At 57.5% G+C, this 26,785-nt stretch overlaps 2 protein-coding genes across 2 annotated transcripts; both read right to left on the bottom strand.

Annotated features, from left to right (window-relative positions):
- Positions 1 to 21: 21 nt before the first annotated feature.
- On the bottom strand, positions 22 to 5,743 carry KPTN (kaptin, actin binding protein). The gene is made up of 12 exons (XM_056136298.1): positions 5,474 to 5,743; positions 5,082 to 5,164; positions 4,880 to 4,964; positions 4,733 to 4,787; positions 3,686 to 3,761; positions 3,511 to 3,584; positions 3,051 to 3,160; positions 2,809 to 2,886; positions 2,236 to 2,311; positions 1,509 to 1,644; positions 1,131 to 1,313; positions 22 to 289 (listed from the first exon to the last, which is right to left on the bottom strand). Exons 1-12 carry the CDS (start codon positions 5,694 to 5,696, stop codon positions 161 to 163), a joined length of 1,308 nt encoding a protein of 435 aa, XP_055992273.1. The 5' UTR covers positions 5,697 to 5,743; the 3' UTR covers positions 22 to 160.
- A 2,607-nt stretch (positions 5,744 to 8,350) lies between these two features.
- NAPA (NSF attachment protein alpha) lies at positions 8,351 to 25,458 on the bottom strand. Its single transcript, XM_056136076.1, has 11 exons — positions 25,236 to 25,458; positions 16,066 to 16,145; positions 14,599 to 14,715; positions 11,541 to 11,587; positions 10,906 to 10,983; positions 10,763 to 10,818; positions 10,593 to 10,677; positions 9,978 to 10,082; positions 9,583 to 9,651; positions 9,293 to 9,343; positions 8,351 to 8,871 (listed from the first exon to the last, which is right to left on the bottom strand). The coding sequence occupies exons 1-11, from the start codon at positions 25,331 to 25,333 to the stop codon at positions 8,770 to 8,772; spliced, it is 888 nt and encodes a 295-aa protein (XP_055992051.1). The 5' UTR covers positions 25,334 to 25,458; the 3' UTR covers positions 8,351 to 8,769.
- Between the last annotated feature and the right edge of the window lie 1,327 nt (positions 25,459 to 26,785).

Below are 26,785 nucleotides of genomic sequence, written 5' to 3'. Positions count from 1 at the left end.
TCCAAACCATTCTCCTTGGGAGTGGAAGGGGATGGTCGAGAAGACCACGCCATTCTCACAGGAGGCTCAGAGGCATGTGTCAGAGTGGGGCACAGGGTGTCTGGGAAACATGTTCCTCCTTCATGGGGTGGACGGAGAACCTCCAAGGAAGGGTCCCAGCTCAGGGGGCTGAGCTCCCTGCAGGTCCTGAGCCCTCCTGGTCCCCGCACTGCTGTGGCTGCCGTCTCCGCTGCTCGACTTCCTGTCGGAGCCGGCACAGGACCAGCTCGGAGGCCTGGGTCAAGCTGTGCTGTGGGGGTGAGAGACAAGAGGGGCATGGTGAGACCCCCCTGCCAGAGTACAGTGGTGATGGGGCAGAGGAGGGGAGCTCTTTAGGGGTGGAACAGGAGAATCTAAGTGGAAGGCAAAGGATCATGTCAGGAGGGCTGGGCCGGGTGATGTGACGTGAGGGTTGTCCACGGGAGGCCAAGATTGGACCACATGGGGATGGTGGGAGACAAAGGACAGGCTGGCATCTGGAGAAGTAGCCATGAAAAGTCCCCAGATACTGGTGGGGGTGTCCTGGAGGTGCCAAGCAGAGCCAGGCCTGAATACTCCCATAGCCCAGGTTGCCCCCATAAAAAGGAGTAGCTGAGGGCCAGGAGAGATAGTACACTGGGGGGGGGGGGTGCTGGCTTTAGACACTCCCTCAAGTTCCATCCCTGGAACCCCATATGGTCCCCAAGCCCTGCCAGGAGTGATCCCTAAGCACAAAGTTGGAAGTAACTCCTAAGCACAGCTAAATGTGTGTGTGTGTGTGTGTGTGTGTGTGTGTGTGTGTGTGTGTGTGTGTGAGGGAGAGGGAGAAAGGGAGAGAGAGTGAGTGAGCAAGTGAAAGCATTCATTAGGGGAAGACAGTAGGGGGTCTGAGTCCAGGTTTACTGAGCAGTGGCCTGGAGGACTAGGACCAGAATTCAGGAAGAACAAGGGAAGCGCGTGGAGAGTGTCCCCTTCCCCAGTGGGGATGCCCCAGTGCCCCTTCTCCTGAGAGAGGTATCCGGGAGGCTGGAAGCGCCTCTGCAGGGCAGGTGGGGCCCCGCCTGTCCAGTCCCGGGTCCCAGATCACCCGCCCAGTCCCACGCGCCCCCTACCTGCAGCACGTGCAGGCCCTTCAGGGAGACCACGGCCAGCTCCCGCAGCCCGTCCCCTGTCAGGTCTGTGTGGGCCAGTGCCAGGAGTGGGCTGGGAAAGCCACGTCGCCACAGTAGGCGGAAGCCCTGCTCGGCCTTGGGGAGCCCCGACTCGGGACCCCAGTATTTGTAACACAGCAGCTCCTGGGGAATGGAAGAGGGGAGGGCAGAGGAGGAGTCACGAGGCGGAGGCGTGGCCACGTGGGGCGTGGCCTGCAGAAATAGGCAGGGCTGCAAGGGGCAGCAAAAGTGTCCCATGGGCGTGGCCTGTCAAGGTGGGGTGGGGCCAGGTTGGGTGGGGTGGGGTCCAACCCTTTCCTTTCCTCCCTCCCAACTCACCTGACCATAGGTGGCTACCAGGACTTCTGGGCGCCCGTCCAGGTCTACGTCGGTGACCAGGCCACAGAGGACACTGTCAAACTGATCGCTGCCCGGCAGAAGCAGCTGGTCCTCCAGGCCCTGGTTCAGTAGGTCCCTGAGGGTCCAGTAAGGGGCCAGGGTGAGGGTCCAATGCACATCCCTACTCTGGCCTCCCGCATCCGGTCAGACCTTGACCCCCCTCACACACCCACACCCACACACTCCCCACCTCCAATCAGCATTCTCCACCAGGAATGCAAATCTTCCACTTTCGAGTGCCAACCCTTCCTCTCTAGTCTGGACCCCAGCTCCACAGTTCTGCCAGACACTGTCCCCATGCACTGGAGGAGAGTGGGCCCAGTGTGGACTTCTTCCTACTGGCTGGCGCCAGCTCCCAGGAGTCAACCCAGGGAGCTAAAGAATCAGTGGGCATTGTGTGGGCCGATCCCAGATGATGAGTATCTTTACACTGGGGCAATTGGCAAGCATCTCCAACTAGCTCTGCCACTTGCCAGCCCGCTTGTCCACCTGTCCACCAGGGGGAGTGGACCTCCAGCCCCCAACCATTCCCTATAGGCTCCGGGTTCTTCTACCCTCCTACACAGCCATCCCCCACCCCCTACAGCCAAACATGGACATCTGGGCCTGCCCAGTCCAGAGCCACCTGGTGCAAGGGGCTTTCTGCTGAGACCCTGGGGCCCCTCACCGGTACACCACCGCCGGTTCCAACATGCTGGCCACCAGCACGCTGTATTCGTCTTGCTGTGGCTCGTCCTTAGTCTCTGGGGAGGGCACGTGAACAGAGGTGAGGGGCCCACCTCAGAGTGGGTGGAACGCTGGGGGAAGCGAGGAGAGGCCCGAGTCGTGTGGTTCAGGAGGAGGGTTGGAAGCTTGACACTGGATGATGGGAGGCCCTCGAGAGGGTGGTTAGATAGGGGTAGAAGGGATGGAGATTGAAGGGCAGCGGAAACGTCTAAGGTCATGGGAGGGACTGGAGAGCAGGCTCATGGGTGAGGGGTCGTGACACAGCCCTGGCCAACTGGTGGGGGGGGGGGCTGGGGCAGGGTCCTGAGGGGTGGAGAAGCCTGGCCTTGGAGATTAGCCAGCCGGAGTGAAGAGGACAGAGAGCATGAGAGTGCAGGGCTGACAGCTTGAGGGAAAGGCAGAAGTTTAGCTCCAGGGCCAATGGGTGGCAGGCAGGGGCAGGCAGGGGCATGCTGGAGGCGGAGTGCTCCAGGAAGGGGCCCACACAGTAGTGGGGGAGCCTGCACCCACTCACCCTTGGGGGCCGAGAGGCTAAAGATGATCACGCGGGAGATGGGGCCGTCCTGCTGGACTGTCCAGGTGTGCAAAACCTCTGCATGGAGAATGGGACTCCGGATGCTGCCCAGCCCTGGCAAGACCCCTCACTTCTCACCGACTCCTCACCAACTCCACCAACTCCGCTGGTCCATGTGGCCCTACCCCACAGCACCACCCCTCACCACAACCCCGCCCCCCTCACCAGGACTCTGCCCCTACCACGACTCTGTTGGTCCACGTGGGCGACACGGACATAGCCGCTCTGGCAGCCGAGGGCTGACAGCCTCCGCGAGGTGCCAGGGAGGTTACGCACGTCAAGCCAGAGGACGCTGGTGAGCGAGCAGATGGGCAGGGGATCAAAGAGGCGGGAAGTCTTAGAGCCCCACTCTTCTGCTTCCCCAAGGACATTGGTGGGCCCTCCTTTTAGCTTGGGTCTCCGGGGATCTCATTTCTCTGAGGTCCTCCTCTGTCCATTTCTATGGGGATCAATTTCCAAGTCCTGACTCCACTTCTTGTGTTCCCTGGGGCCACCACTGAGACCTGGAATCCCTGTTGCGACTCCATTTCTCTAGTTTTCTCACCACCCCCCTCCCCTTGCTTCCATCCTCGGGGCATTCCCGCCACTAGGTTTCCAGAGGCTGCCTGCCCTGGACCCCGCCTCTTTCAGGGCCCCGCTTACCTACTGGTCAGGTTCGTGAGTTCCGGGAAGAGGTTTTCTACTGGCTGTTCCTCAAACTGATGCAGTCCCTCATTCTGGGAGGAACCAAGACCCCCACATCCGGCCCAGGCTTGCAGTTAGCAGGCAGTCTGTGGGAAGCGCAGTTAAACACCTCCCCCTCACCACTCCACCTTACCTCCTTGTAGAGGTGAATGGCTGGGTCATTTCCACTCAGGAGAAACACGGTTTCCAGCTGATCCCCGACCTGGACCCTGAAAGCAGAGGAAATCTAGAACCTGAGTGGGGACATAATGAGTACATATGCTATAAAACCTTCCTCCTGCCCATCAGAATCCTAAAGAATCTGGGCTCCAGAAACCCAAGTGACGGGGGCCAGGACAGGAGGCCCAGAATGCAGAAATTAGTCCTCGAGAACTCTAGAACTGCAGACTTGTAGAACTTTCCAATTTCAGAGTGGCAGACATGAGAAGCTTCCGAAAACTTCACTCTTGATGTTGTGTCATGAGCCTCAGAAATCTAAAATCTCTTTAATCTGGAACTTGGGTGTTCTGCTGAAAGTTTTTTTTTTTTTTTTTGGTCTCTGGAAGAACTAGAACTTTGAGAAGTTGGTCTCTTGGGTATTCAGACTCGGAATGGCCAAATATCACATCCTAGATTTGATACCAGCTTCTAGAACTCTTGCTGCTAGAGCTGGCAGTTGCCAAACTATAAGCAGCAGCTAAATGCAACCCACTGCTTGCTTCTGTAAATAAAGTTTTATTGGAACACAGCCATACCCATTCATGTACAGTGTCCCCTGGGCCCCAATAGCTGACCTGTGCAGGTGTTCTAGAATGGAACCCATATACTTTGGGAATCTAGATGGTCTGCACTGGTTCTCCTTGAAATAGAGGAATGTGAGGACTTTATCCTTATGGAATCTCAGCTCTTATCCCCTATTTTCTTGAATCTCTGAGTTCATAAACCTGAAAAAATGGAATGTTTCTAGATTTTGGCAGAGCTAAATCTAGACCATGAGAGCCAGGAGTTCTAGCTCTTAGAAATCCAGATGTTCAATGACTTCTCAAGGATAACATGATGGTAGCCCATCAGCCAAGCCTAGCCGATGGCCACTGGACCACTGTAAAGAGTTATAAAGAGCTAAAAGACAAAACAGAATTGGATTGTGGGCAGGTCTGTGGTCACATCTGGCTTCCTGTCCCATCCCCCCTGCAACACTTACTCTGCATGGCACAGCTGGAAAGGAGTGAACTGCAGCTCCAAGTTCAGGCAGCTCTCTGAAGGGCAAACACAGGCATGTGGGCACAGGATCTCACAAGCCAGACACTTGCCCTCCTGATCCCCCTTCTTCCATCCAGGTCACACTTACGGGCAATGGAATCCAGGTTGTACTCGGAACCAGGCTCATAGTCACAGTAAATATTAAGGAAGGGACTACCCTTGTCCCCTGAATCCTGAGGGAGGAAAGTGCCTCAGCAGCAAATAGAAAAAGGAGGGGGTCAGAGTTTGCAGGAGGCACCGCACATGCATGTCTAAGATAGGGCTGCGCAAGTGGAAGAAGTTGTGGATACCTTGATGAAGGTGATCCCCACAACCAGACCTCGTTTTGGGGGTGACTTGTTGAAGGTGTCGATGGAGACAATCTCAGCATCCACTGGAGGGGATAGTTCAAGTTTTAGGGCCAATCATCAATACACTAATCAAGATCCCCCGCCTTTAACATGACCTCAGGGATCTGCGGGAGTTGTAATCAGGACCATCACAGTACAGGGATCCTGACCTCCCTGTCTGAAGTCTCCTTACACCAACCCCTTCCCAGGCCCCTTTGATCCCTGTCCTCGGACCTATTTCTTCGGATCACCTCTGCCATCACCCAGACTCCCATTAGGCTGAGCCGGCTCAAGAGAGCCTCAGACGCCTTTTCAACACATTCCAGGCCCCCTGGCCCCAGGGCGCCACGCACCGGGAATGTAGTTGAACTGCAGCTCCTTGGCCACTGGCCGGATTTTCTGTCGGAGGTCTTGGTAGCGGAAGCCCAGCACCTTGCCTTTAAGGGTGGCGGCCAGCAGTTCCCCGCGCCCGCCCGCGCCGCCCGCCAGTCCATACACGTTGCTCTGCGACGAGAAGCGTGTGAAGCTGTCCTCGCGCAGCGGGCAGGGCTCAGAGGGCACCGCGGCCTCCCCCATGATGCCCCTCCGCCGCTCACCCCCACAGGCGTGGGCCCACGGCCCGCCCTATCGCTCCATAAGCCGGGACTTGAAACGCCGGGGTGCCAGGCGGCCGCGCGGATTGATGACGCAGGAAAGCCGCCGCCTCTGCCCTTTTCCAAGATGGCATCCAGGCGGACTTCGGAGGCCACTTTGCCCGAGCGCACAGTGTGCTCCTCCGGGGTTTTCCAGGACCCAGGAGGAGGCTGCGGCAGTAAATCGGAAGTGCCTGGTGCCTACCCTTAGGTAGGCGGTGTGGAAGGTAGAATAATCAGAATCACAAAACTTTACATAGCCTTCACGTTTCTCCATGTAGGGCCGGGGCGATAGCACAGCGGGTAGGGCATTTGCCTTGCATGCAGCCGACCCGGGTTCGATCCCCGGCACCCCATATGGTCCCCCAAGCACTGCCAGGAGTGATTCCTGGGTGCAGAGCCAGGAGTAACTTCTGAGTATAGCTGGGTGTGCAAAAAAAAAAAACAAAACAAAACACGTTTCTCCATTTATTTCTAACACCTACGCAGGTGGAGATTGGTTCTCCACTGGAGAAATTTTTATAGATAAATTGAGGCACCAAGAGGTAAAGAACTGTGTGAACAACACACGGGGAGTAAGATGCGGGTTAATATTGAAGCCCAAACAAGTTCGCCTTTTAAAGGTCACCACCAAAAGGGTGAAATCCGCTTTTTTTTACCCCAAGTAAAAAAGATCTATCCTGGCACACAATCGGGCTGTTGTGTGTGCTTTTCATTTTTTAAAAAGTGTTTTTTTTTTTTTTTTTTTTTTGTCACAGCCAGCAGTGTCAGACTCTGCCCTCAGGAATTACTCCTAGGGGTGCTCGGGGGACCATAGGGGGTACCAGAGATAGAACCTGAATAGGTTGTATGCTAGGTAAGCACACTCCCGCTGTACTCTCCCCAACCCCTTAGTCTCCCAGTTTAAAACTGAGGCTCAGGAAAACCCTTGGCATGTGGGGAGACACCAGTGTTTCTGATTCAGGTTTTAAGTGGAGAGTGGTGGTGTGTCTGTTTATGTGCATACACATGTCACTGCATCTCTGGGTGATGCCTGATATTAACTGTTAAAAATCCACTTCAGGGGCTGGAGTGATAGCACAACGGGTAGAGCATTTGCCTTGCACACGGCTGACCCGGGTTCGATTCCCAGCATCCCATATGGTCATCCGAGCACTGTCAAGAGTAATTCCTGAGTGCATGAACCAGGAGTAATCCCTGTGTATCACCGGGTATGACCCAAAAAGCAAAAAAATAAAAATCCACTTCAAGTTGGGTAACTTCTGGAGGGCAGGGTCTGACCATTCTTTATTCCCCCAAGTCTGGAGCAGCATGCACACAGTAGGTGCTTAAATGCTTGCTCAATGAACAGAATCTGGACTGAGGTCTGCTTCTTCTCAATGTTCTCTTTGAGCCTGCAGCTCCCCCATGTCCATGTCTGTCAAGTTCACAAACAGATGAATTGAGGCAGCACTGTGCTCCTCCAGCCTGGACTTTTTAAACCTGGCTCCAGGGCTGGAGTGATAGCACAGCAGGTAGGGCATTTGCCTTGCACACGGCCGACCCGGGTTCGATTCCCAGCATCCCATAGGGTCCCCTGAGCACTGCCAGGAGTGATTCCTGAGTGCAAAGCCAGGAGTAACCCGAGTATCGCTGGTGTGACCCAAAAAGTTAAAAAAAAAAAAAACTCTGGGTCTGGAGTGATAGCACAGCCGGTAGGGTGTTTGCCTTGCATGCGGCCGACCCGGGTTCGATTCCCAGCATCCCATATGGTCCCCTGGACACTGCCAAGAGTAACTCCTGAGTGCATGAGCCAGGAGGAACCCCTGTGCATCCCCAGGTGTGATCCAAAAAACAAAATAAATAAATAAACCTGGCTCCAGATTTTGGAAGATATCTGGGGTTAAAATTATTTAGATCACAACAGTAGAGGCAGCTTATCACATGCTCTTTTGCCTTTCCAGATTGTGCCAAGGCAGACATCAGTTGTCAGGTCTCAGGAGTGGGAATGAGAAGCAGTAGACAAGAGCAACCAATGGGTGCAGTGGCAGAGGCTGATGGGGACAAAGGAGCAGGGCTGGGTGAGGCCAACTCATTCCAGAAGTTCCCGAGAAAGCCTGTCCTTGGCTCCAGGGAATCCCTCCCTCTGTATTACTGCCTCTCCGTACCTTTCTTGTCATATGGGCTGCTTCCAGCCTTAAGGCAGGTGGTTCTTGCCAAGGACCTCTGTTGTCTCTACCTTAGTACCTTCCCAGTCCACCCTATCAGATGCAGTGATGTAGCCCTGCCTACAGGCACCATGGGCGTGGGGGAGACCATGAGATGCAAGGGCTCCTCCCTGGAGCATTTCCTCTTGCCTAGTGCCAGTCCCCAAGGTCCCAGAGTAAGTCTGATACCTGGGCCCCACAATGCCACACTGCAGCTCCCTCACACCTGCCCTGGGAATACTGCCCCTCCCCACCAACTCCCACATCTGCCCTGGAGTACACTCCAGTCTCCTGACCAGATGCTGCCTGCATGCCATTTCCAGAGCATGGCCGCAGCCTAAGGGGGTTTGGAAGGCCAGTGCGAAGGGCTGGGGGACAGGAGTTGCAGAGGTAAAGATGAAGAGACTCATGCTGAAGTGGTGATGTTTATTTCCTGTCCTGGGCCAGCTGCGGCTCCCACCTCAAATCCCGAAGCACAGGGAGAGCAGATGGAGGGGCAGGGGTAGGGGCAAGCCCGGGCCCTGCAGCCCGAGGTTTCCTGGGAAAGGTGGGGCCTCAGGAAGCAGGGAGTCCACCCCCTTCCGTGGGGGCAGGTCTCAGCTACATGTGCTAGGCTGAGCTGGGGGCCAGGGAAGGTCAAGCAGTGGCTCAGCGGTTCAGGCATGGGGCCAGCTGCGGACTCCAGCACCCGGCAGTGCCCCCAGCAAACAGGTCTGTGCCATGGATTCTGGCTTTCCGGTGGACAAGGGCACCTCTGGGGGCTTAAATAAGTCGGTGGGGCAGAGGGCGCAGAGGAAGGGAGGCGCGTGTCCGGCCCGTAGGCAGAGGTGGCTAGCGCAGGTCCTCGTCGTCGCCCTGGATAGTCTTCTTGATGCGCAGCAGCATGGTGGTGAGCCACTGGTCCAGTCGTGAGATGGAATCGTACTCCTTCACCTGCACGTGCATGGGAATGCTGACAGATGCTTCTGGCTGCCCGCAAGCTGCCCAAACAGGCTTCCCTGAGGCCTGGTAAAAAGGCCCCAGGGGTGTGGGCAACACCGATTCTTGTGTGCTGAGGGTGAGGGGAGGCCAGAAGGCCCGGGGCAGGCACTGCCCAGGGAAGGACTGAATGAGGGCTCTGGGGTATTAGCACTGAGGGGCCGCCAGGACTCTCCTCATGTGCTGTACCCCTTCTTCACCCAAGCAAGGTCCTCCAGTGTGCCCCAGGACATGTGTACAATGGTGGGGTGAGCGCTGCTCTGTGCCGACTCCAGGACAGACCCACTGTACTTCTCTGGGTACCTTGGAGGATCGGGGGTGCTGGGGAAAGAAATTCAGGGCCAGGGTGGAAAGTACCCCAAAGAGGTGCACTCACTGCCTCAGTGTAGCTATCCACATTTTGCTCCTCGTGGGCTTCCAACAGTTTCTGCAAAGAAATGGCAGGTGGGATCCAGGGGGCTCTAGGGGCCAGGCACACACCTGTGGGTGTGGGCAGACAGGGGAGGCGGGACTCCACATGGAGAGCATGCCACCCTTCAGTCTCCCCACCTGCCTAGACCCCCATCACTGTTGTGCCCTCCTTGTCACTTCTAAAAACGAGGACTCAGACACAGAGGGGAAACCACCAGTGGACCTGTCCAAATCTCAGTCCCTGGCCACACTCACCTTGGTCAGCTTGCACTCCCGGGAGTCGGAGAAAGCAGGGAACAGCTCCTCATACTTCTGCACTGCCAGCTGAGCAGGGCGGGGAGGAAGTTGGGGTCACACTTACATCCCTCCAGTAGCCACTCCAGGGAGCATCTCCCCAGAGCTGGGCCAAGCTCTGTGCTATGCTGACTACAAAGATGGATAACTGGGGCGGAGGGCCAAGGTTTCTGTGTCAGGGTTTCCCCTTCTGAAGGGGATGAAGGAACAGTGACAGCTGGGTCTTCAGGGGATATTAGACCATCTATCATAAAGATCCAGAGACTCCCTGAGATGGGGGAATAGCCGGCCCCAAGGGCAGAGTGATCTGGGGCGGAGGGACGTCCGGGACCCCCTCCCAGCCTCACAGAGCGCACCTTGGCATTGAGCATGTCAATACAGAAGTGGCAGAGGGCAGCCTTGAAGAAGTAGTCCTTGGCGCTATACTTGAGCAGGGGGCTGTCCATGGCGTTGGTCCCCACCTGGACACATGGAAGAGTCACGTGAGGCTTGTGGGCAGAGGGCTGGGCTGCGAAGGCATGTGACCAGGAACCCCCCAGGGACGGAGGCCAGGGAGCAGACCCAGGGAAGTGGGCAGAGGATGCGAGAGGCAGGAGGCCCCCCCACCATCAGGCTGGCGGGCAGAGGGCGGACGCAGCGGGAACACAAGAGGCGGCGCCGCCCCACTCTCCCCCAGGCCAGCTGCTGCCTCACTCTGGGCCAGGCACAACCCACCAGGAGGCCCTGGGCCTCCCTCCCTGCAGCGTGGGGCCCGAACCCTGCTCCCACATTCCAGCCTGTTAGGGAGGGGCCTGCTTCTTGGGCCCCTTCAAGCAGGTCCCCAGCTGCCTCTGCCACCTCACGCTCCAGCGATTCATCCCACCCTGACTTGGCAGCTGCGATGGCGGGGTATGGAGGGCTGCAGCGCCCAGGGTAAGAGAGTGGAGAGGAAGGGAGGGAACTGGGGGCGGGGAGAGGGACCCTGCACCCACCTGCTCATAGATGTCGATGGCCTTCTGGTACTGCTCCAGCTGGGCAGCATACCCTGCCACCTTCAGCAGACACTTGTTGGCTGAGCTGAGGGGAGTGCAGAAGGCAGGGAGGTGGGCGGAGGTGGGGGGTTGGGGTGGGCAGGGGATGGGAAAGGCAACAGGCGTGGTACCTGTTGGACTCCTCGCCTTTATAGTAGTCTGCTGACTGTTCATAATGGGCGATGGCCTGTGTGGACAAGGGGGTTGTCGGTCAGTCACTGGCCACTCCTCAGCCTGTCCTCTAATGCCATAGTCCCGGTCCGCCTGGACCCACCTTCTCGATGTCCACCAGCTCTGTCTCATATATCTCGGCAATGGAGATGTGATGCTTGGCTGCGATGGTGAACCGACCCTGGGGGTGGGGTCGGGGCACAGGGCCACCTGTCACCAGTGGCATCCCAGGTGGCCCACCCGACCCCCTGGGCTGGTGAACCCCTAGGGGAGGTGTGACCAGGGCTAGAAAGGGAGGTGAAGGCGAGGACAGCTGGGGTGTTTTTGGCTGAGGTGCTGGATCCCAGGTACAATCAGCCCCTCTCGAGGACACCAGAATGACGGACAGACATCCCCCACATAGTCAGGCCTGTTCAGGCCTGCAGGCAAGGCCAGCCCAGCTGAGTGTGGCTCCAGCAATGCTGCAGGGCCCAAGTGATTAACAAGTCACATCACTGCCACTGGGAGCACAGTGATCTCAGGGCTCTTCCCACAGGCTGCTGCAAGAGCAAACCTCCGTGCTATATCTGCATCCATAAAGGGGAGCCTGCTCCCTAGGACCCCCTCTGCATGCCTCCACTCCCTGACCTCACAGAGGAGCAGGGACGAATGGGGTGGCATCTGGTGAGTCACCGCCACCCTGGGTGCCCACAGCCCTCATCAGACAGACCTGGAGGGGAGGCTGGGGCAGACCCTCACCATGTCCGTGTAGATCTCGATGGCACGCATCAGGCAATTAATGGCCTCTGGGGAGAGAAGGAAGTGGGTGGTGGCGTGTACTGCAGGAACACAGTATGGGGACCCCTGCCTGTCCTCAAGACAAGCCACGAAGCCTTGGCCTCCCCAGCACTGGGGAACTCTACCAGACCCCCCATGTTCTCTTCCAGCCGCACCTGCCCAGCTCAGAGGAAAGGGGGAGCCGAAGGCCCCTCAATTGGCCATGGGTTTGCCCTCCAAGATCTCCCATCTCCCCTGCACCATCTCAACAGTAGACAGGGCCCCCCATACCCAGCACAGGGACCCCAGCACCCAAGCTCAATGGGACCCGAGCAGAGCTGGGCTGGCTTTGTTGTACTATCTCTTGCAAGATTTTAAATTTGGGGATGGCTTTTTTTTTTTTTTGACAAGTTATTTGGAGAAGAGAGAAGCATGAGTGGGAGGCACTTTCCAGCAGCCAGAGATGAGCTGTGGGGCGGAATAATTTTAATGCTGCTGAACAGGGGGGTGGGGGGGAGGAGGGGAGGGGAGGAAGGTTGGGGGGGCGGGAGAAGAAGAGCACAGGGCCTGGGCAGAGGCGAGGCTCATCCCCAGCCCAGGGCATCCCAAGGTTCCTGGCCTAGCCCAGGTCTATCAGTGGGCACAGGGCCTAGTTCCCACTCTTGTGGGTACTGCTTCGGAGACAATGAACAAAAAGGGGCTCAGCCCCCTCCCCCCCAACTAATGTAAACGCAAAACCTGTGCAAAGTCTATAGCTTGTCTGGTTCTAAAAGGCCTCTGGTTACCCCTCAAATGCTCAGAGGGCTTCCTAAACTCAGTCCAGGTATGAAGGCTGCCAGGAGGCATGAGAGGTGATAAGGGAGGAGTGGGGAGAGCACCCAGGACAGTCACTGTCGCCTTGCGGGGGAGCAAGGACCACACACTTGGATGGAACATTCTGGAAGTCAGGTGCCAGGTGGTCCTGGTCTCCTAGGATAGACATGGGGGGCAAGCAGGAGTCCATACCAGGTCACCTGTTAAAGCTCCGTCTGCTGTGAGAAAAGGGGGGGGGGGGCAGCTCTATGTCTGAGCTGGAGGGTTGTCAGCCAGGTATGCCCAACCCCTCCAAGCGGGGTGCCCACACCTGCTCTCCAGGGTGGCGGGCCGGGGAAGCGGCAGGCTGCCAAGTTGCCTGAAAACAAGCTACCAGCAGTTTGCTACCGCTTCTCTCTGGCCATCAGGACCTGGCTGGGCTGGCCAGAGAAGAGCCAGCATGCCTGGGATGATTCAGCCCAGAAGGGGTGCTGGGCAGGGGGTGCTCCCCCACCCTAAGGTCAGTCACCCCCCTGGCATGCCCTCCCACAGGACACCTGCCTCCCCTTTGGCTGATCTGAGAAACCCACAAAGAAGGTGAAAGGGTGAGGAGACACCTCCTGTTTGAGTGGGACGACACCACAGAGGTGAGGGTAGCCAGGAGGGCGCCACCGCCCACAGGCACACAGCAGGAAGGGCCTGAGAGCAGGGCCAGGCTGGCAGCTCTGGGCAGTCCCTGCCAGCTGGGGTGATTCCTCATGGGCAGGCGATGACAAGAGGCAAATCCTTTCCTTCCGCCCCTGCTGGCACTGGCAGTTCTGCCATCAGTTGTGGGGGAGGGTTGGTGCCCCCTTTCCCCCCGGCCAGGACTTCCACAGATGGCACTGATGTAGATGGGGCCTTTGAGGCAGGTGAGGTGACCAAAGAGGTCCCAGAGAGGATTGGGCAGGTAGCCAAGGGGCATGGCAGAGGAGCCCTGGGCTGTCCAGGGCTATGTTCCCCATGCCAGGAACCCCACCAGGCAGAGCTACTGCTGGCCCCCCGGGACCAGAATTGGGAGCCTCAGAGAGGATGGGGGCTGCCTGAGGTCAGGGGTGCAGCCGGCCCGCCCCACAGCAGCATCATTCCCAGAAGCCTCTCCACACCTCTCCACTCGGGTCTGCCTAAAAGAAGCTCTCCTCCACACCAGGGGACCCCTACCCCCAACCTCTGCCCCAGCTGCCTTGGGCCCCTACTGCAGGCAAGGCCAGGCCATGACCAGACCCCAGCCCATGTGGGGTGAATCCAAGGGCATGTGGGCTGGTTTAGTGCCAACAGTGCAGGGACCCAGGGCCCAGCGTGGTATTGCCTCTGCCCCAGAAATGAGAAGATATTGAACCCCACAACTGCCTGGGCAGGTCTCTGGCTGATGGGTTCCCCAAGGAGGGAAGGGGCGTCATGAGGGACACACACCATCCCTGGGGGGAACTGAGGTGGAAGAAGGCCCCAAGGCCAGTGTCTGCAGCACCAGCAGCTGGTAGGTCTGAGGACAGACACTGGACCCTAGTTCAAAGACTCCATCTAGACGAGAGCTGGGGCTCCCTCTTCCCAGGAGTACGTGGGCAGGATGGTGCACCGTGACTTCCTCCAGCCACATCTCTTTCTGTCTGCTCGCTTCTGAGGCGAGCAGGTGGGCAGAGAGGGTCGTTTTTAGAAAATGCCTTGGCTGGCTAGAGGATCAGTGAGCAGCCTGTCTGGCGAAAAGATGCAAATGCCTTGGTCAGACATGGCTGCAGGAATGCCACAGGCTGGGACCCCGACCATGAATCAGGACGAGCCTGCTCTCACTCAAGAACTGGTTCTCCAGCAGCTGCACCCAGCCCCCCAACCTGCCACAGGGGGTGGGGTAACAGAGAAGCCGGGTTAGGGTACTTCCGTTGTTCTGTCGGCAGCTGCTCCCACCTGCCGGCGCTGGGAGCCCTCCCCGCACCCCCACGGGTTAATTCTGACAACAGAACAGATTTTCCTCTCCCCGATGCATGTCGGGGTCTGAAATGACACCCACTCACCCACTCCCAAATGCTCGGGCTCTGGAGAGGGGGATCCGCTGCAGGCAGGCGCCAGGGAGCAGGGGAGGCAAGCCTGGGCTGCGGCAATCAGCTCTGCTCCCCGGCGCCCCCTCTGGGCCTTCACGTGTCAGCCACAGGGAAGCGGTGCCAGGCAGACTGGAGGTCACCTGAGGACACGGTGTGGGGAGGGTGGCACTCACCTTGGGGGTCGGCTTTCTTGAAGGCATTGCCGGCGTCCACGAAGCAGGTGGCCGCATCATGCTTGCTCTGCAGCTGCAGGTGCAGCTGGGCCGCCTGGCAGAAAGCGTTGCCAGCGGCTGCAACAGGAAAACAGGTCCAGCTCAGAGAGACTCCAGGCGAGAAAGGCAGAGCCCACCTGTGCCAGGAAGTTGGGGGGGAGGGTGCCCACTGTCCCCGAGGGGAAGTCACTGTCTCAGGGAGCCATGTTGAGGCTACCGGTGGTTTCTATGGAAAGCCCGAGGTGCATGGAGCTAAGGCCTCATGCTAACAGCTCCCAGCTGCCCCCACCCACCTATCTTCCCTCCCTATGACCCAAGGAATCACAGGGAGGGCAGTAAAGGTGCTGGGACCTTTGGAGTTAGCAATACTCTCCCTGCTCCTCCCCTCGCTCTGGTTTCTTTCTCCTTGAACCCTTGAAGCGCCTCCTGAGTGTCCCATCTGACCTCTCTCCACATTGTCTCATCAGTCGCTAGTCCCCGCAGGTGAGGTGACCGCTGCTCACCACGGGGTATGCTTCCCACTCAGGAAGAGGAGGGGGCAGGGATGACAGACACATGAGTGGGGGATGCACAAGTGAACAGATGGTGGGCACAGATATGGAGGAGGGGGCACAGGTGCACAGATGGCAGGCACAGGTGGTACAGGGGGGAGGGCAGCTGGGGCAGTCTGAAGGCACTGTGTCCTGCACCCCCCTCGCACACATTCCCCACCCATCCCCCATTCTATTCCCCTTTTCTCCCAAGGGGAGACCCAAGACAACCACCTGTGGCTCTGGGAAAAGTGACAGATTGTTCTTTTTTCCTTTTTTTATGACTTCTGGGCCACACTTGGCAGTGCTTGGGGCCTACTCCTCTGTACTTGGGGATCAACCCTGGCAGGACTCAGGGGACCATATGGAGTGCTAGGGACTAACCTAAGCTGACTACATGCAAGGCAAAAACCCTTCCGCCACACTATTGCTTGTCCAACACAGAGTAAGTGTGTCGCTGAGAACGGGCATTCATTTGGGAACTTGGGCATGAGATGAGGTATGAGGAATGGCAGCCTCTAAATCTTGGGGAGAGTCATGGGGAGATCTGCAGTGTGGTGGCAATGGGAATAGCACACAAGGGCTTTTAACCCACTGGCCCAGGACCTACTACCTTGTATCCTGGGACAGAAGAGGGCAGCGGGGACAGGGCATGGTGGGAGCAGATGCAGGAGAGGGCAGTAGGGACGGGGCATGGTGGGAGTGGGCGGGAGGAGGGCAGTGGGAACTGAACACAGGAGAGGGAAGCAAAGACTGGGCATGGTGGGAGTGGACACAGGAGAGGGCAGCAGGGATTGAGCGGAAGGAGTGGATGCAGGAGAGGACAGTGGGGTCTGGGTAGGTGGGAATGGACGCAGGAGCGGGCAGTGGGGCCTGGGTGGCAGGGGTGCACACGTACCACTCCAGTTTTTGGCCATCTTGAACATGTTGGCCGCACGGGCATAGATCTCGCATGCTTCCTCTATTTTGGATGAGCCCCTGGGGGGGAGGAAAGAAAGACAATGAGGCCGGACAACCTGGGTCAAAGAGAGAGCTGCTACATCCCTGCCCCAGGGTCCCCTGGGAAACCCGCATCCTGGAGGCTGGTGGCACCTATCCACGACAAGATGGGAGGTCACTGGAGCCTTGGGTGGGCACTTGGGAAGGGGCCCAAGATGGTCTGCCTCTCACACTTCCTGCACTTCCCCTCAGGCTCACTGACCCTTGTTTCCCCAAAGACAGCAGGGATGCCAGTGCCTCTGTGTCCTAATGTCCCTGTGCCCTGTATGCCGCACCTCCCAACCCCCAATGGGACTGGGCAGACCTGGGGTCCTGCATTCGAAGCCCCCTTGACTTGACTGCCAAGACTCCAGGGTTCCAGCAGAGGCTGTGGTTCTTGTCCTCTTCTGGCATCCACTAGACTCCGTTCCTGCTCTGGCACAGGGGCCAGCCAAGCTTCCCTGGCACTGGAAGTCATAGTGTCTCCTAGCGCACCCACCTCACACAGTGTCCCCACAATGATTCTTATTATTATGGGTGGGGGGGGGTTGGGGGCCACATCCAGTGGTGCTCAGGGTGATTCCTGGCTCAGTGTTCGGGTCTGATTCCTGGCAGTGGACCTTTTGTGATGATGGGGTGAACCAGGGTCTGCTGAATACAAGGCAAGAGTCTCCTCCACCCCACACACTATCTCCATACTTAAGAATCACTTGGGGGGGGGGCTGGAGTGACAGTACAGTGGGTAGGGTGTTTGTCTTGCACACGGCTGACCCGGGTTCAATTCCCAGCATCCCATATGTCCCCTGGGCACCGCCAGGAGTAATTCCTGACTGCAAAGCTAGGAGTAACCCCTGTGCATTGCCGGGTATGACCCAAAACGCAAAAAAAAAAAAAAACCAAACAAACAAAAAACCCACTTTTTTTTTTTGGGTGGGGGGTCCACACCTGGCGGTCTTCAAGATTACTCTGGACTTCGCACCCAGAGATCACACTCACTTCAGGGAACTGTATGTGGTGCTGCGAACTGAACCCAGGTCAGCCACATGCAAGGCAAGAGCCCTAACCACAGTACTATTGCTCTAGTCTCAAGAATGGCAATTTTATTTATTTTTTGTGTGGGTCACACCTGGAAGGGCTGGAGCGATAGCATATCAGGCAGGGCATTTGCCTTGGACGCAGCCGACATGGCCAGCAGGGCCAACCCGAGTTTGATTCTTCCGTCCCTCTCGGAGAGCCCGGCAAGCTACCCAGAGTTATCTCGCCAGCACAGCAAAGCCTGGCAAGCTCCCTGTGACATATTCGATATGCCAAACACAGTAACAAGTCTCACAATGTTACTGGGCCCGCTCAAGCAAATCGATGAACAACGGGAGGACAGTGACAGTGACACACCTGGAAATGTTCAGCGATTACTCCTGGCTCTGCACTCAGGGATCACTCCTGGCAGTCCTCAGGGGACCATATGGGATGCTGAAGATCGAATCCAGGTCACCTAGGTCAGCTGTATGCAAGGCAAGTGTGCCACCTGCTGAGCCATCGCTTTGGCCCCAGAACAACTATTTTTAAAGGCAGATTTGAAGTGCCCCTATTTTTAAGGCTGGTGCGCGCTGAGAGGTCAGGGGCACAGGCTTTGTATTCAAGAGTCCCAGGTTTGATTCTTGGCACCACGTGCATCCCCAAGAATGGCACCACGAACAGCACCTGAGTATTGCTGAGTGTGATAGCCCCCAAAATAAAAAAGCTTCCATTTCTAAAATAAGAAAAAAAATTAAAAAGCTGTTCGGGAAAGAAACATACAGATTAGCAAAAAGAGGATATTTCTGGAAAAATACACCCAAAAATCGTTACCATTACCTCCAAGGCAAGCATGCGTATGTGTGTGTGTGTGTGTGGGGGGGATTTTCATATAAAGATATGGGAGCCCTTCATTCCAGCTATATGAATTTGGGGGGGAGGGGGGGTCCACACCAGTGGTGCTCAGGGATCACTCATGGTGGGGCTTGGGGAACCATATGGGATGCTGTACTATATAAGCTTTGGGCCTGTCTGAATTCATTTGCTCTGTTTCTAGACCACGACTTGGCAGTGCTCGGGGACTATCCTAGGGTACCTAGGGAAATATGCAGTTCCGGGGCCCAGCCCTGGCCTCCTGCCTGCGCTCAGGTGGGTCAGCAGTCTGGCGGGTCAGCACTCTGGCCCTGTCTTGGTATTCTCCACCTGTGGATTTTATCAAAGATGAGCATGTATGTACATCACAAGTAGATGATCTATGCTTGGACTGTGTTCCAGCAGTGAATTATTCTTCTAGCAACTGAATCCTGAAAATGCCATTAGAGGGCGTGAGGGGTCAGTATGCACAGCAGGCATGCAGAGGCCTCCAGGTCCATCCAGGCACTGCAGGGCTCTGTCCTGAACCTGCAGGCCCTGGGCACACCCTGGGACTAAATACTGCTGCACATGGCCCCAGTGCCGTGGGCACAGCTGCAGCGGTCTCCCCCTACCTCCTGGAAAAACTCAGGGATGCTGCAACAAGGGTACTCAGCACAGCATTTGAAGGCAACCACCTCCTCAAGCACAATGATGTAGCAGGAGGGGGCTGATGAGAACATGATCCCAACAGGAGACCAGTCCTGAGCACAGGCAGAGCATGGAGGAACCCGGTTTTGAGCCTTGGTACCGCACAGTCTCCTGAGCACCATGGAGTGATCCCCAAGCACTGGCCCTGAGCAGATGCCTGGAGTAGTCTGAGCACCCCTTCAGGTGAAGCTCCAGAAAGCAGGACCAGGGATGGGCTGGTGAGCTAGTGCAGTGGGGAGGGCACTTGCCTTGCATGCAGCTGACCTGGAACCCCAGATGGTCCTGAACCCCACCAGGAATGATCCCTGAGTGCAGAGCCAGGAGTTATCCCTGAGCACTATTAAGTATAGCTCAGAAAACAAAGTGAAACAGTAAAGCACAGGAACGGGTGGTAAAGAAGTGGCATGCACACTTTGGCCTGGGCTTGGCCCCTTGCACCACATGATCTTCCAAAGCACCACCAAAAAGCCCCAGGTGTGGCCCCTGAGCTGCCCCGCCCTGGAGGGAAGGAGCACTGTTTTTACTGCACTTAAGAGTCAGGAGATGCTGGTCAGCATGGCCCCACCATAGCCTGTCCTTCCATTTCCATTAAGCCAGGCTGGCTCGACCTGCTCTGAGCCCCTGTAGCCTGCCCCACCTCCAGGGGCCCCATAACCAGAAGAACAGGCCCCTCTCAGGCCTCCACGCAGTGTCTCACCTTCTTGAGCAGATGCCACACAGACCATCACCCTCTACACTCACCCCAGCGTCTCCTGGCTGAGTGTATCCCCAGGAATGAAGCCCGCCTTGGCCTGACGTGTCACCCTGAACCTCACTAGGAAGAGTCATGTTCTCCCCAGCCCCTCACCCCGGGGACTGCTTGGGGTGCAGGTGGGATCCACAGTTCTTATCCAAGGGTTCTGAATGAGACAGGAAATACTCCATTTGATTTGTTGAGGCTTTGGGGGCCACATCTGGCTCCTGGTGGAGCTCGGGGACCTATGTCGTGCTGGGGCTTTTAACACAAACCACCAAGGGAGATCTTCCACACAAAGTTCAGATTCAGCTGTCCCCCCGAGAGGTCCCTCCTATACTCAACCACCAGGTTCCTACTCCCTTGGGGAAAGGCTTGCACTACCAAGTGAGTTGGCAGAGGAGCCCCTTTGGGCTGGCTGCAGGGAGATCTCCCCAATATTCAGACATGGGGGGAGGGGGCTGGTGCATTCAGATGGAAATCACAGGTGTGCCCACTCTCCCCACAGCAGAGACACTCCTGCTACTGGTGGAAAGGACCCGCAGTGCCCATGGGCAGAGGGGCACTCCTGGGTTGGGGGTGTCGAGAGGCCCAGGTGGACACGCTGGGACCCTGGGCAAAGCCCAGGTGTGATACCAACAGTGAGGGGGAAGTCATCAAGCAGCTGCTCAGCAATCTGGGCCTGCCCCTACTTCCCGCCTGTAGAGTGCAGGGTAGTCCCTGGAGCATCACACAATCACCAATGCAGGTGACACACCAGGTGAACATAGCGACCATCAGAGGCTGCCGGACCTTGGCTACAGAAATCTGGTGAGGAGATACAGCACCGGAGGCTTGGGGAAAAAAGGGTGCTCTGAAGGGTCAGGAAAGTTGCTCTCACGTGGAAGCTGAGCTCAGTCCTCAGGGATGACCGTAGAGGAGAGGGGAGCAGTGGGCAGGGGGCTAGCCCTGGAAAGGCACCCCCACCTCCACTCAGGAGCATCGCCCCATCAGGCCAGCTGCCAGCTCCCATCCAAAGGCAGCACCCTCCCGCCCCCATTCTCCCCCCACCCCGAATCCAGAAAAGCTGGCCAGGCGGGTCTCTTGGTAAGTGCCAGGGTGGCAGCGTGATGACAGCTGCTGGGCCATCCCACGCTGGGCAGAGGCAGCTGGGCTGGGGCTGGCCCAGAGCTGCTGGTAATTCAGGCAGCAGGCTCAGGTCTACAGGCACTGACACCAAACCTCCAGCGACAGCCAGATGGAACAAAGCACGAGGTGCCAGGACCAACAGATGCCCTCCAGGCCCGGGCTCTGCTTCCTTCCCGCCTCCCCACCCCAACTGCAGTCCCCAGGGACATCAAAGTGCAGGGCGGGTAGAATGACACTGCTGTAGGTCCTTTTCTGTCCCTCCATATCCCCCTATCACCCACCACCCATGGGTCTCTCCTAACCAGAGGCCCTGTCCTGGCTCTGCAGAGACAATATATGACTGTGTGTGAGCGCGTGTGTGGCTGTGTGTCTGTGCGGGTAGAACTGTGTGTATGAGAGAAGAAGACAGTGTATGTAAGGATGCATGTGTCAGAGTGACAGACCATGAGTCAGTGGGGAAAGTGGGTGGACCTTGTCCCCTCTGATGGCCTCCACCTGTCCCTGGAATTTCAAGCCTGCTCAGAGAGGAAGAAGCTGGGGCTCCCCCAAATTCACCCTGGCAGGAAGCAGCACAGCCTACATCCCTGCTCCCTGCACCCCGAGAGGCCTGCTTTGAGTTGGCCCATAGCCTGGAGGCCTGTTTCCTTCTTGGACAGGGGCAGTAAGTGCCACCTGGGAGCTGTGAGGTTGATGATAATGACACCCAGCCTGGAGCAGGGCATGTCCTAGGCCTGTTCACCTGCTTTCAGGTCTGGGCATGGGGCTAACTCTCCACTCTGGAGGAGCAAAGTGCCACCAGGGCCCTGCACCCCCACCTAGCACCCCAGCTATGACATGTGCATTTCAGGGACTGAGCCCTTCAGACTGCTCAGAGAGGGGCTCCCCAGTGAATAACCCATTCCATCCCTGGGGCCAAGGATGTTGAAGCTTTGAGGGAGAAGGAAGGGGGTTGTATCCAGCAGCAAAGCCAGGAGGCCTGCCCGGGGCCATATCCTTCCCACCCCTCTGAGGGGTGCTCAGGTCCAAGTCACTGAGGTTATGTGCTGGGCTGCCCTGAACTCCAGCCATAGGTGCATGTGGTGAGGCTAAGCCCAAATGCATGCTCGTGGTTCTCCTGCTTCTCATGTGGCTTTCATCTGCCTTTACACTTCCCTAAAGGTGCGCCCAGGGGCAAGAAAGTCCCGTACAGGCCAAAAGTTGGAGGAAAGCGGTTTTCGTTTGGGAACTGGGGTATGCTCGAGCAAATTGATGAACAACGGGAGGACAGTGCTACAGTGCAGTGCTACTGGGATATGGGCCATGGGGCAGAAAGGAAGAAATGCTCTGGCTTCTCTTCCCTGCGCTGGACTCCCCCCCCCTTAGCCCCACCGGACAGCACCTGTCTGGAGCTGAACACAGGTTGGGGAGCTGAGGAGTGGGAAGTTGCATCTTGCAGCTGCAGCCAGCTGGCCTCCCTCTAGCGTCAAGTGCCAGAAACTGGGAGCGACAGAGAGGGAGGGGGAAGTACCAGAGGGGGACAGCTTAGAGCAACAAACCTAGGGTGCCACTCCCTGTCGTCAGTCCCCTTTGCCCCTGCAGGCAAAGGCCAGTGTCATCCCCTTCCAAGCCCGTCCATCCCGGCAGCCCCACTATTCCCAGCCCGCACCTCTTGCACAACTCTGGGGCAGGACCAAGGCCCAGGGTCTGCTCTTTCTTTCCACTGTTTCCAGAGCCTGCCCAGGAGAGGGACCAAGTAGGGCACCCCGAGTTTGCCAATGTCCTTCTTAAAGGGCCATAAATAGGCCCATACTTCAAGGAGAAACTATTCCCACCGATAACCAGGGTTTGAACCTCGGTCTCCTGGCTGCATGGCATGTGCTTTCCCATTGAGCCACTTCCCTGACCCCCAGGAGAACCTCTTGGGGTAATAAAAGGGCCATGAGGTCAGAGAGGTCAGGGTCTGAATCTCCCTTCACCCACAGGCTGTTCACGGCTTGGGGTCTTATAAGATGTGGGTGAGGGTGCTGTGGTCCCTCTCCACCAGCAGCTGTGACAGCCCTTTCCAAATGGGGGACAAGTGCAGAGGCTCAGAGCCCCTCCTTGCAAATACATGGTCCCAAGTTCAAGTTTCCGGTGCTGCAGGCAGCAGTGAGACCTGTGATCCATGACTTCCGGTCACACCAAAACTAAGCAAAACTTCGAGCACCATAGACAGGGAATACAGCCTGTGAGAGCACCTAACCAGAACCTGGGGAGATGCCTTACACATGGCCAACCTGGGTTTGATCCCTGGCACCCAATAGGGTTCTCTGAGTCCCGGCAGGGAGTACAGCCTCCGAGAGAACCCAATCAGAACCTGGGAACATGCCTTACATCTGGCCAAACTGGGTTCAATTCCTGGCACCCAACAGGGTTCCCTTAGTCCCGGCAAGAGTAAGCCCTGAGCACCACCAGGTCTGCCCCCTCCAATAAAAATGGAGAGGAAGAAGCGCAAATCTCAGTGCATGTGTATAAGAACACAGTGGCAAGCCACCACCATCACAGTGGAGAAAGGCAAAGGGGATAATTTAAACAGACGCAAAATGGTGTTTAAGAGACAGTATGGGGGTTGAGGTGCTTCCCATGCACTTGGCAAACTCCAGTTCAAACCCCAGTTCCACACATGGTCCCCCAAGCACCGCCAGGGGTCACCCCTAAGCACTGAGCCAGGAACAGCAAGGGAACAGTTGTGGCGCAAAATGCTGCCTCAAAAAGCAAACATCAAAAGCAAGCCACCTTTTGTAAAACAAAGCCAAACGGAAACTCTGAGAACCCTGCAGGACTGGCCCTGCCAGAGTTAAGTCTCCCCAGCACCCCAATGCAGACTGAAACCATAACTTCTGAGGAAGAGGGTACCAGGTCAGGCCAGGGTGCAGCGGGTAGGCAGGAGAGTGCTGCCCAGGTGACAACAAAGCAAAAAGACCCGAGGGCGGGGCTGGAGCAATAGCACAGCGGGTAGGGCATTTACCTTGCATGCAACTGACCCAGGTTCGATTCCCAGCATCCCATATGGTCCCGAGCACCAACAGGAGTAATTCCTGAGTGCAGAGCCAGTGCATCGCCAGGTGTGACTCCCCCCCACCAAAAAAAAGACCCGAGGGCACTAGGAACAGGGTCCTTCCTTGGCAAAAATAGGCCCCGCGGCATTGTAATTTCAGGATTCCCATCATCCAAACTATGAGAAGGAAATGTTGGTCATTTATAAGTCACCTGATCTACAGTCTGCCCACATAGCAGTCCATGTGACCAAATCAGGGCCCCCAAATTCCTGATACCCTCCAACATACCCTCTCAAGTCCAAATCTCTTCTCAAAAGGTGTGCTGGGCTGAGCTTTGCCTCCTATTTTGGCTTGTCCTAACTTCATGTTCTAACTCCCTGTAGGAAGCTGCCTGCTCCAAGTCTCAGGATCCTCATCCTGGTGCAATACCCCCACCAGAGGGAACCCCCAAAGTTCTGCTTATCCTCTATCCTCTGGCCCCTGTGCTTGGGGCAGAACCTTGGGCCACCTCTGCTGACACCAGCCCCACCACTCCCCCTTCACCTGGCAACCTAAGGGCCTTGGGCCTGTCGCCCCACTCACAAGAGCTCAGGAAGGCCACAGAACGTTCCCCTGCTCTGCTCTGCCATTGTCCGGCAAGAATCCAGCTTCCCTTCCCAAACCGGGGCTGACCAGGCAGCTCCCGTCAAGCTCGGGTCCCACCGGACCAGATGCCCAGGGCTACCCGTGAAGGCGACAGCGGGGAAGGGGGCTTCCTGCCCGTCCCCAGGACCCTACACTTGCAGTTCTCGGTGGAGACTGGGACACGACGCCCCTGTCCCCCATCCCTCCAATACAACCTGGGCCTTGCTCGCCCCATGACCACCATCATCCCGTGCCACGGGGCAGGTTCAAGCTCTTCAGTAAACATTACACAACCTCAACAAACACCGCGAGCCACGCCCGCCCGCCCGCACCCGAGGCATCTCTGCCCTCGCCCTCGGACCCGCCACCTCTGTGCGGCTCCCAGGCAGCTTGCGGGGGGCTGGCCCCAGAGTCTCTGCTGCCCGACCTCTCTGCTGTCCAAGCCCCGCGGTTCTCCTAAGCCCGCGCTCACCCCCGTGCGTCTCCCTACCCTGTCCCCCTCCCAGCCCTATCCCCACCCCTGCAAAGCCCCCTGACTCCACCAGCCCTTTCCACTCCCGACCTCTCGGCTCCATCCTCAGTCCAGGTACATCCTTCGATCCAGGTCTGTCCGGGCACATTGTTCCGAGGCGCGCGGCAGCCCGAGCCCCCGCTCCCTGAGCCCCCTTCCCCGCACCCCAGCTCCCCGCTCCTCCCCTGCCTTCCCCGCCGCCGGCCGGTTCTTCTCACGTCCCCCAGCAGCCCCTCTGCCCGCATCTCGCTCTCAGAGGTGGGCGCCCCGGGCAGTGCCCTCGGGGCCAGGACCCGGTCCCCAACGGCCTCTCGAGCCGGTCGCTGGCCCGGCCCAGCTTCTTCACTCTTCAACCCACTTCAGCCCGGGGTCCCGCCGCCTGAGGCCCTGTAACGTCAACCCGGAGCCGCCCCCCTCACGTCCCGGTCCAGCCGCCTCACGCCGCGACTCCTTCGTCCTCTCGGCCCCGGCCCCCGACGACCCCCGGGCGCCGTCCTTACCCGAAGAGGCCCGAGAAAAAGGACTGCGAGTTCTTCACCTTGCGCTCGGCCTCGGCCAGCAGCGCCACCGCTTCCGCCTCCTTCCCGGAGTTGTCCATGGTGGTCGCTAAAACGCCTGGCAAAACGCGCACCCGGCCCTTGGGGACTCAGCCGCGGCAGAGCCGCGGTACACAGGTCGGTGGAGCTCAGCGAGCGGCGTTGACGTCGCCCCTGCGCGCGTCGCCTGCCGGCAGCACCACGTGACTCACACCAGCCAACCAGCGGCCTCACCTCCCGGCGCGCGTCCCGCTGGGCCCGGCCCCTCCGGCCGCGAGCGCGTCATCCCGTGACTCACGGCTGCCAATCCCCGACTCGAAGCCTCCGCGCAAGCGCATTCCTCCTCGGTGACCTCCTCGCTCTCTTCCGGGTGAACCTTACGGCCAACACGTGACGTGGCGTAAGCCTATCATCGCCCTTGCTGTCAAAGGACCCACCCCAGAGGGCTCCGCGGCTGGAGCAGCTTCCACCTATTATCGAAGGCCACCGGTTAGCCCGTCCCTTCTGCGAAACTTGAGCGCTAGTCAGCTGACCACGTGTCGTCACGTGATATCCCCGCCGCCTTTGCCGGAAGAGGTTCCCCACCCACGTCAGGGTTTGACAGCTCTTGCGCAGTCTGGTTCCCGCCTCCACGCCCCTTCAGAGCTTGTAACAATCCTTCGGTTGGCTTAGGAAATGGAAAGGAAACCGAGCTGCCTTTTCTTGCGCCCTCTGCCGACCACGGTGAAATTGGTTCCGGAAGACCAGTGAAGTACTGAAACTAGAGAGAATACTGAACTGAGGCGTTTTCAAAATCCTGTTTCATTAAAATAATAATTGGAGCGGGGAGTGTTAAAAATTCAGGTTTTTAGGGGCCAAGAGAGATAGGAAAGGTTAAGACTCTTGATTTGCATGCAGCCGACCCCTGCTTGCTGCTGGTGCTACATGGGGTCCCAGAACATCGCCAGCTGTAGTTCAGGCCTCCCCTGCCATAAAACTTTAAACCTTTTCTTTCAGGCTTAGGCACACCTCGTGGCCAGATCTTGGTTTTGAACAACACTCTCCAGTGAAAGGAGCCAGGCTCCTTGGATATATGACTAGTTCTAAAACTAGGCAGGAAATTATGGAACATGATTCATACCAGAAAGGCTGGTGCGCTTGTCTCACAGCCCCCAACACACACCCGATGCGATGTTGAAGAAACAACTCCCAGTGACCAAAACTAATGCTTTTAGCAACAAAATATAGTATTGATTTATAATCGAATGTAGAAGAAATCCACGAACCTCGATGATATAAACGATGGGGCACTTAAGTGGGGTAGAATATTCTGTACAAAACTCTAATAATCTGTACTGCACTCTCAGGGTGGAGCATGACTTCTCTGTGTGGACTATGCACTGGTGACTTCCTTCAGAGGGCAGGAGGTAGGGGCCCAAGTCCACAGCAGAGAAACAGAACGCTACCAGCTAGTTGCTGTGGTTCCCATCAGCAGTGCATAGGTACAGCTGGTACCTTCAGGACAGTTTGATGAA

Source organism: Sorex fumeus, unplaced genomic scaffold, assembly GCF_029834395.1.
Source record: "Sorex fumeus unplaced genomic scaffold, SorFum_2.1 ptg000122l, whole genome shotgun sequence".
NCBI lineage: Eukaryota > Metazoa > Chordata > Mammalia > Eulipotyphla > Soricidae > Sorex > Sorex fumeus.
This window is presented reverse-complemented; position numbering and strand designations above follow the sequence as displayed.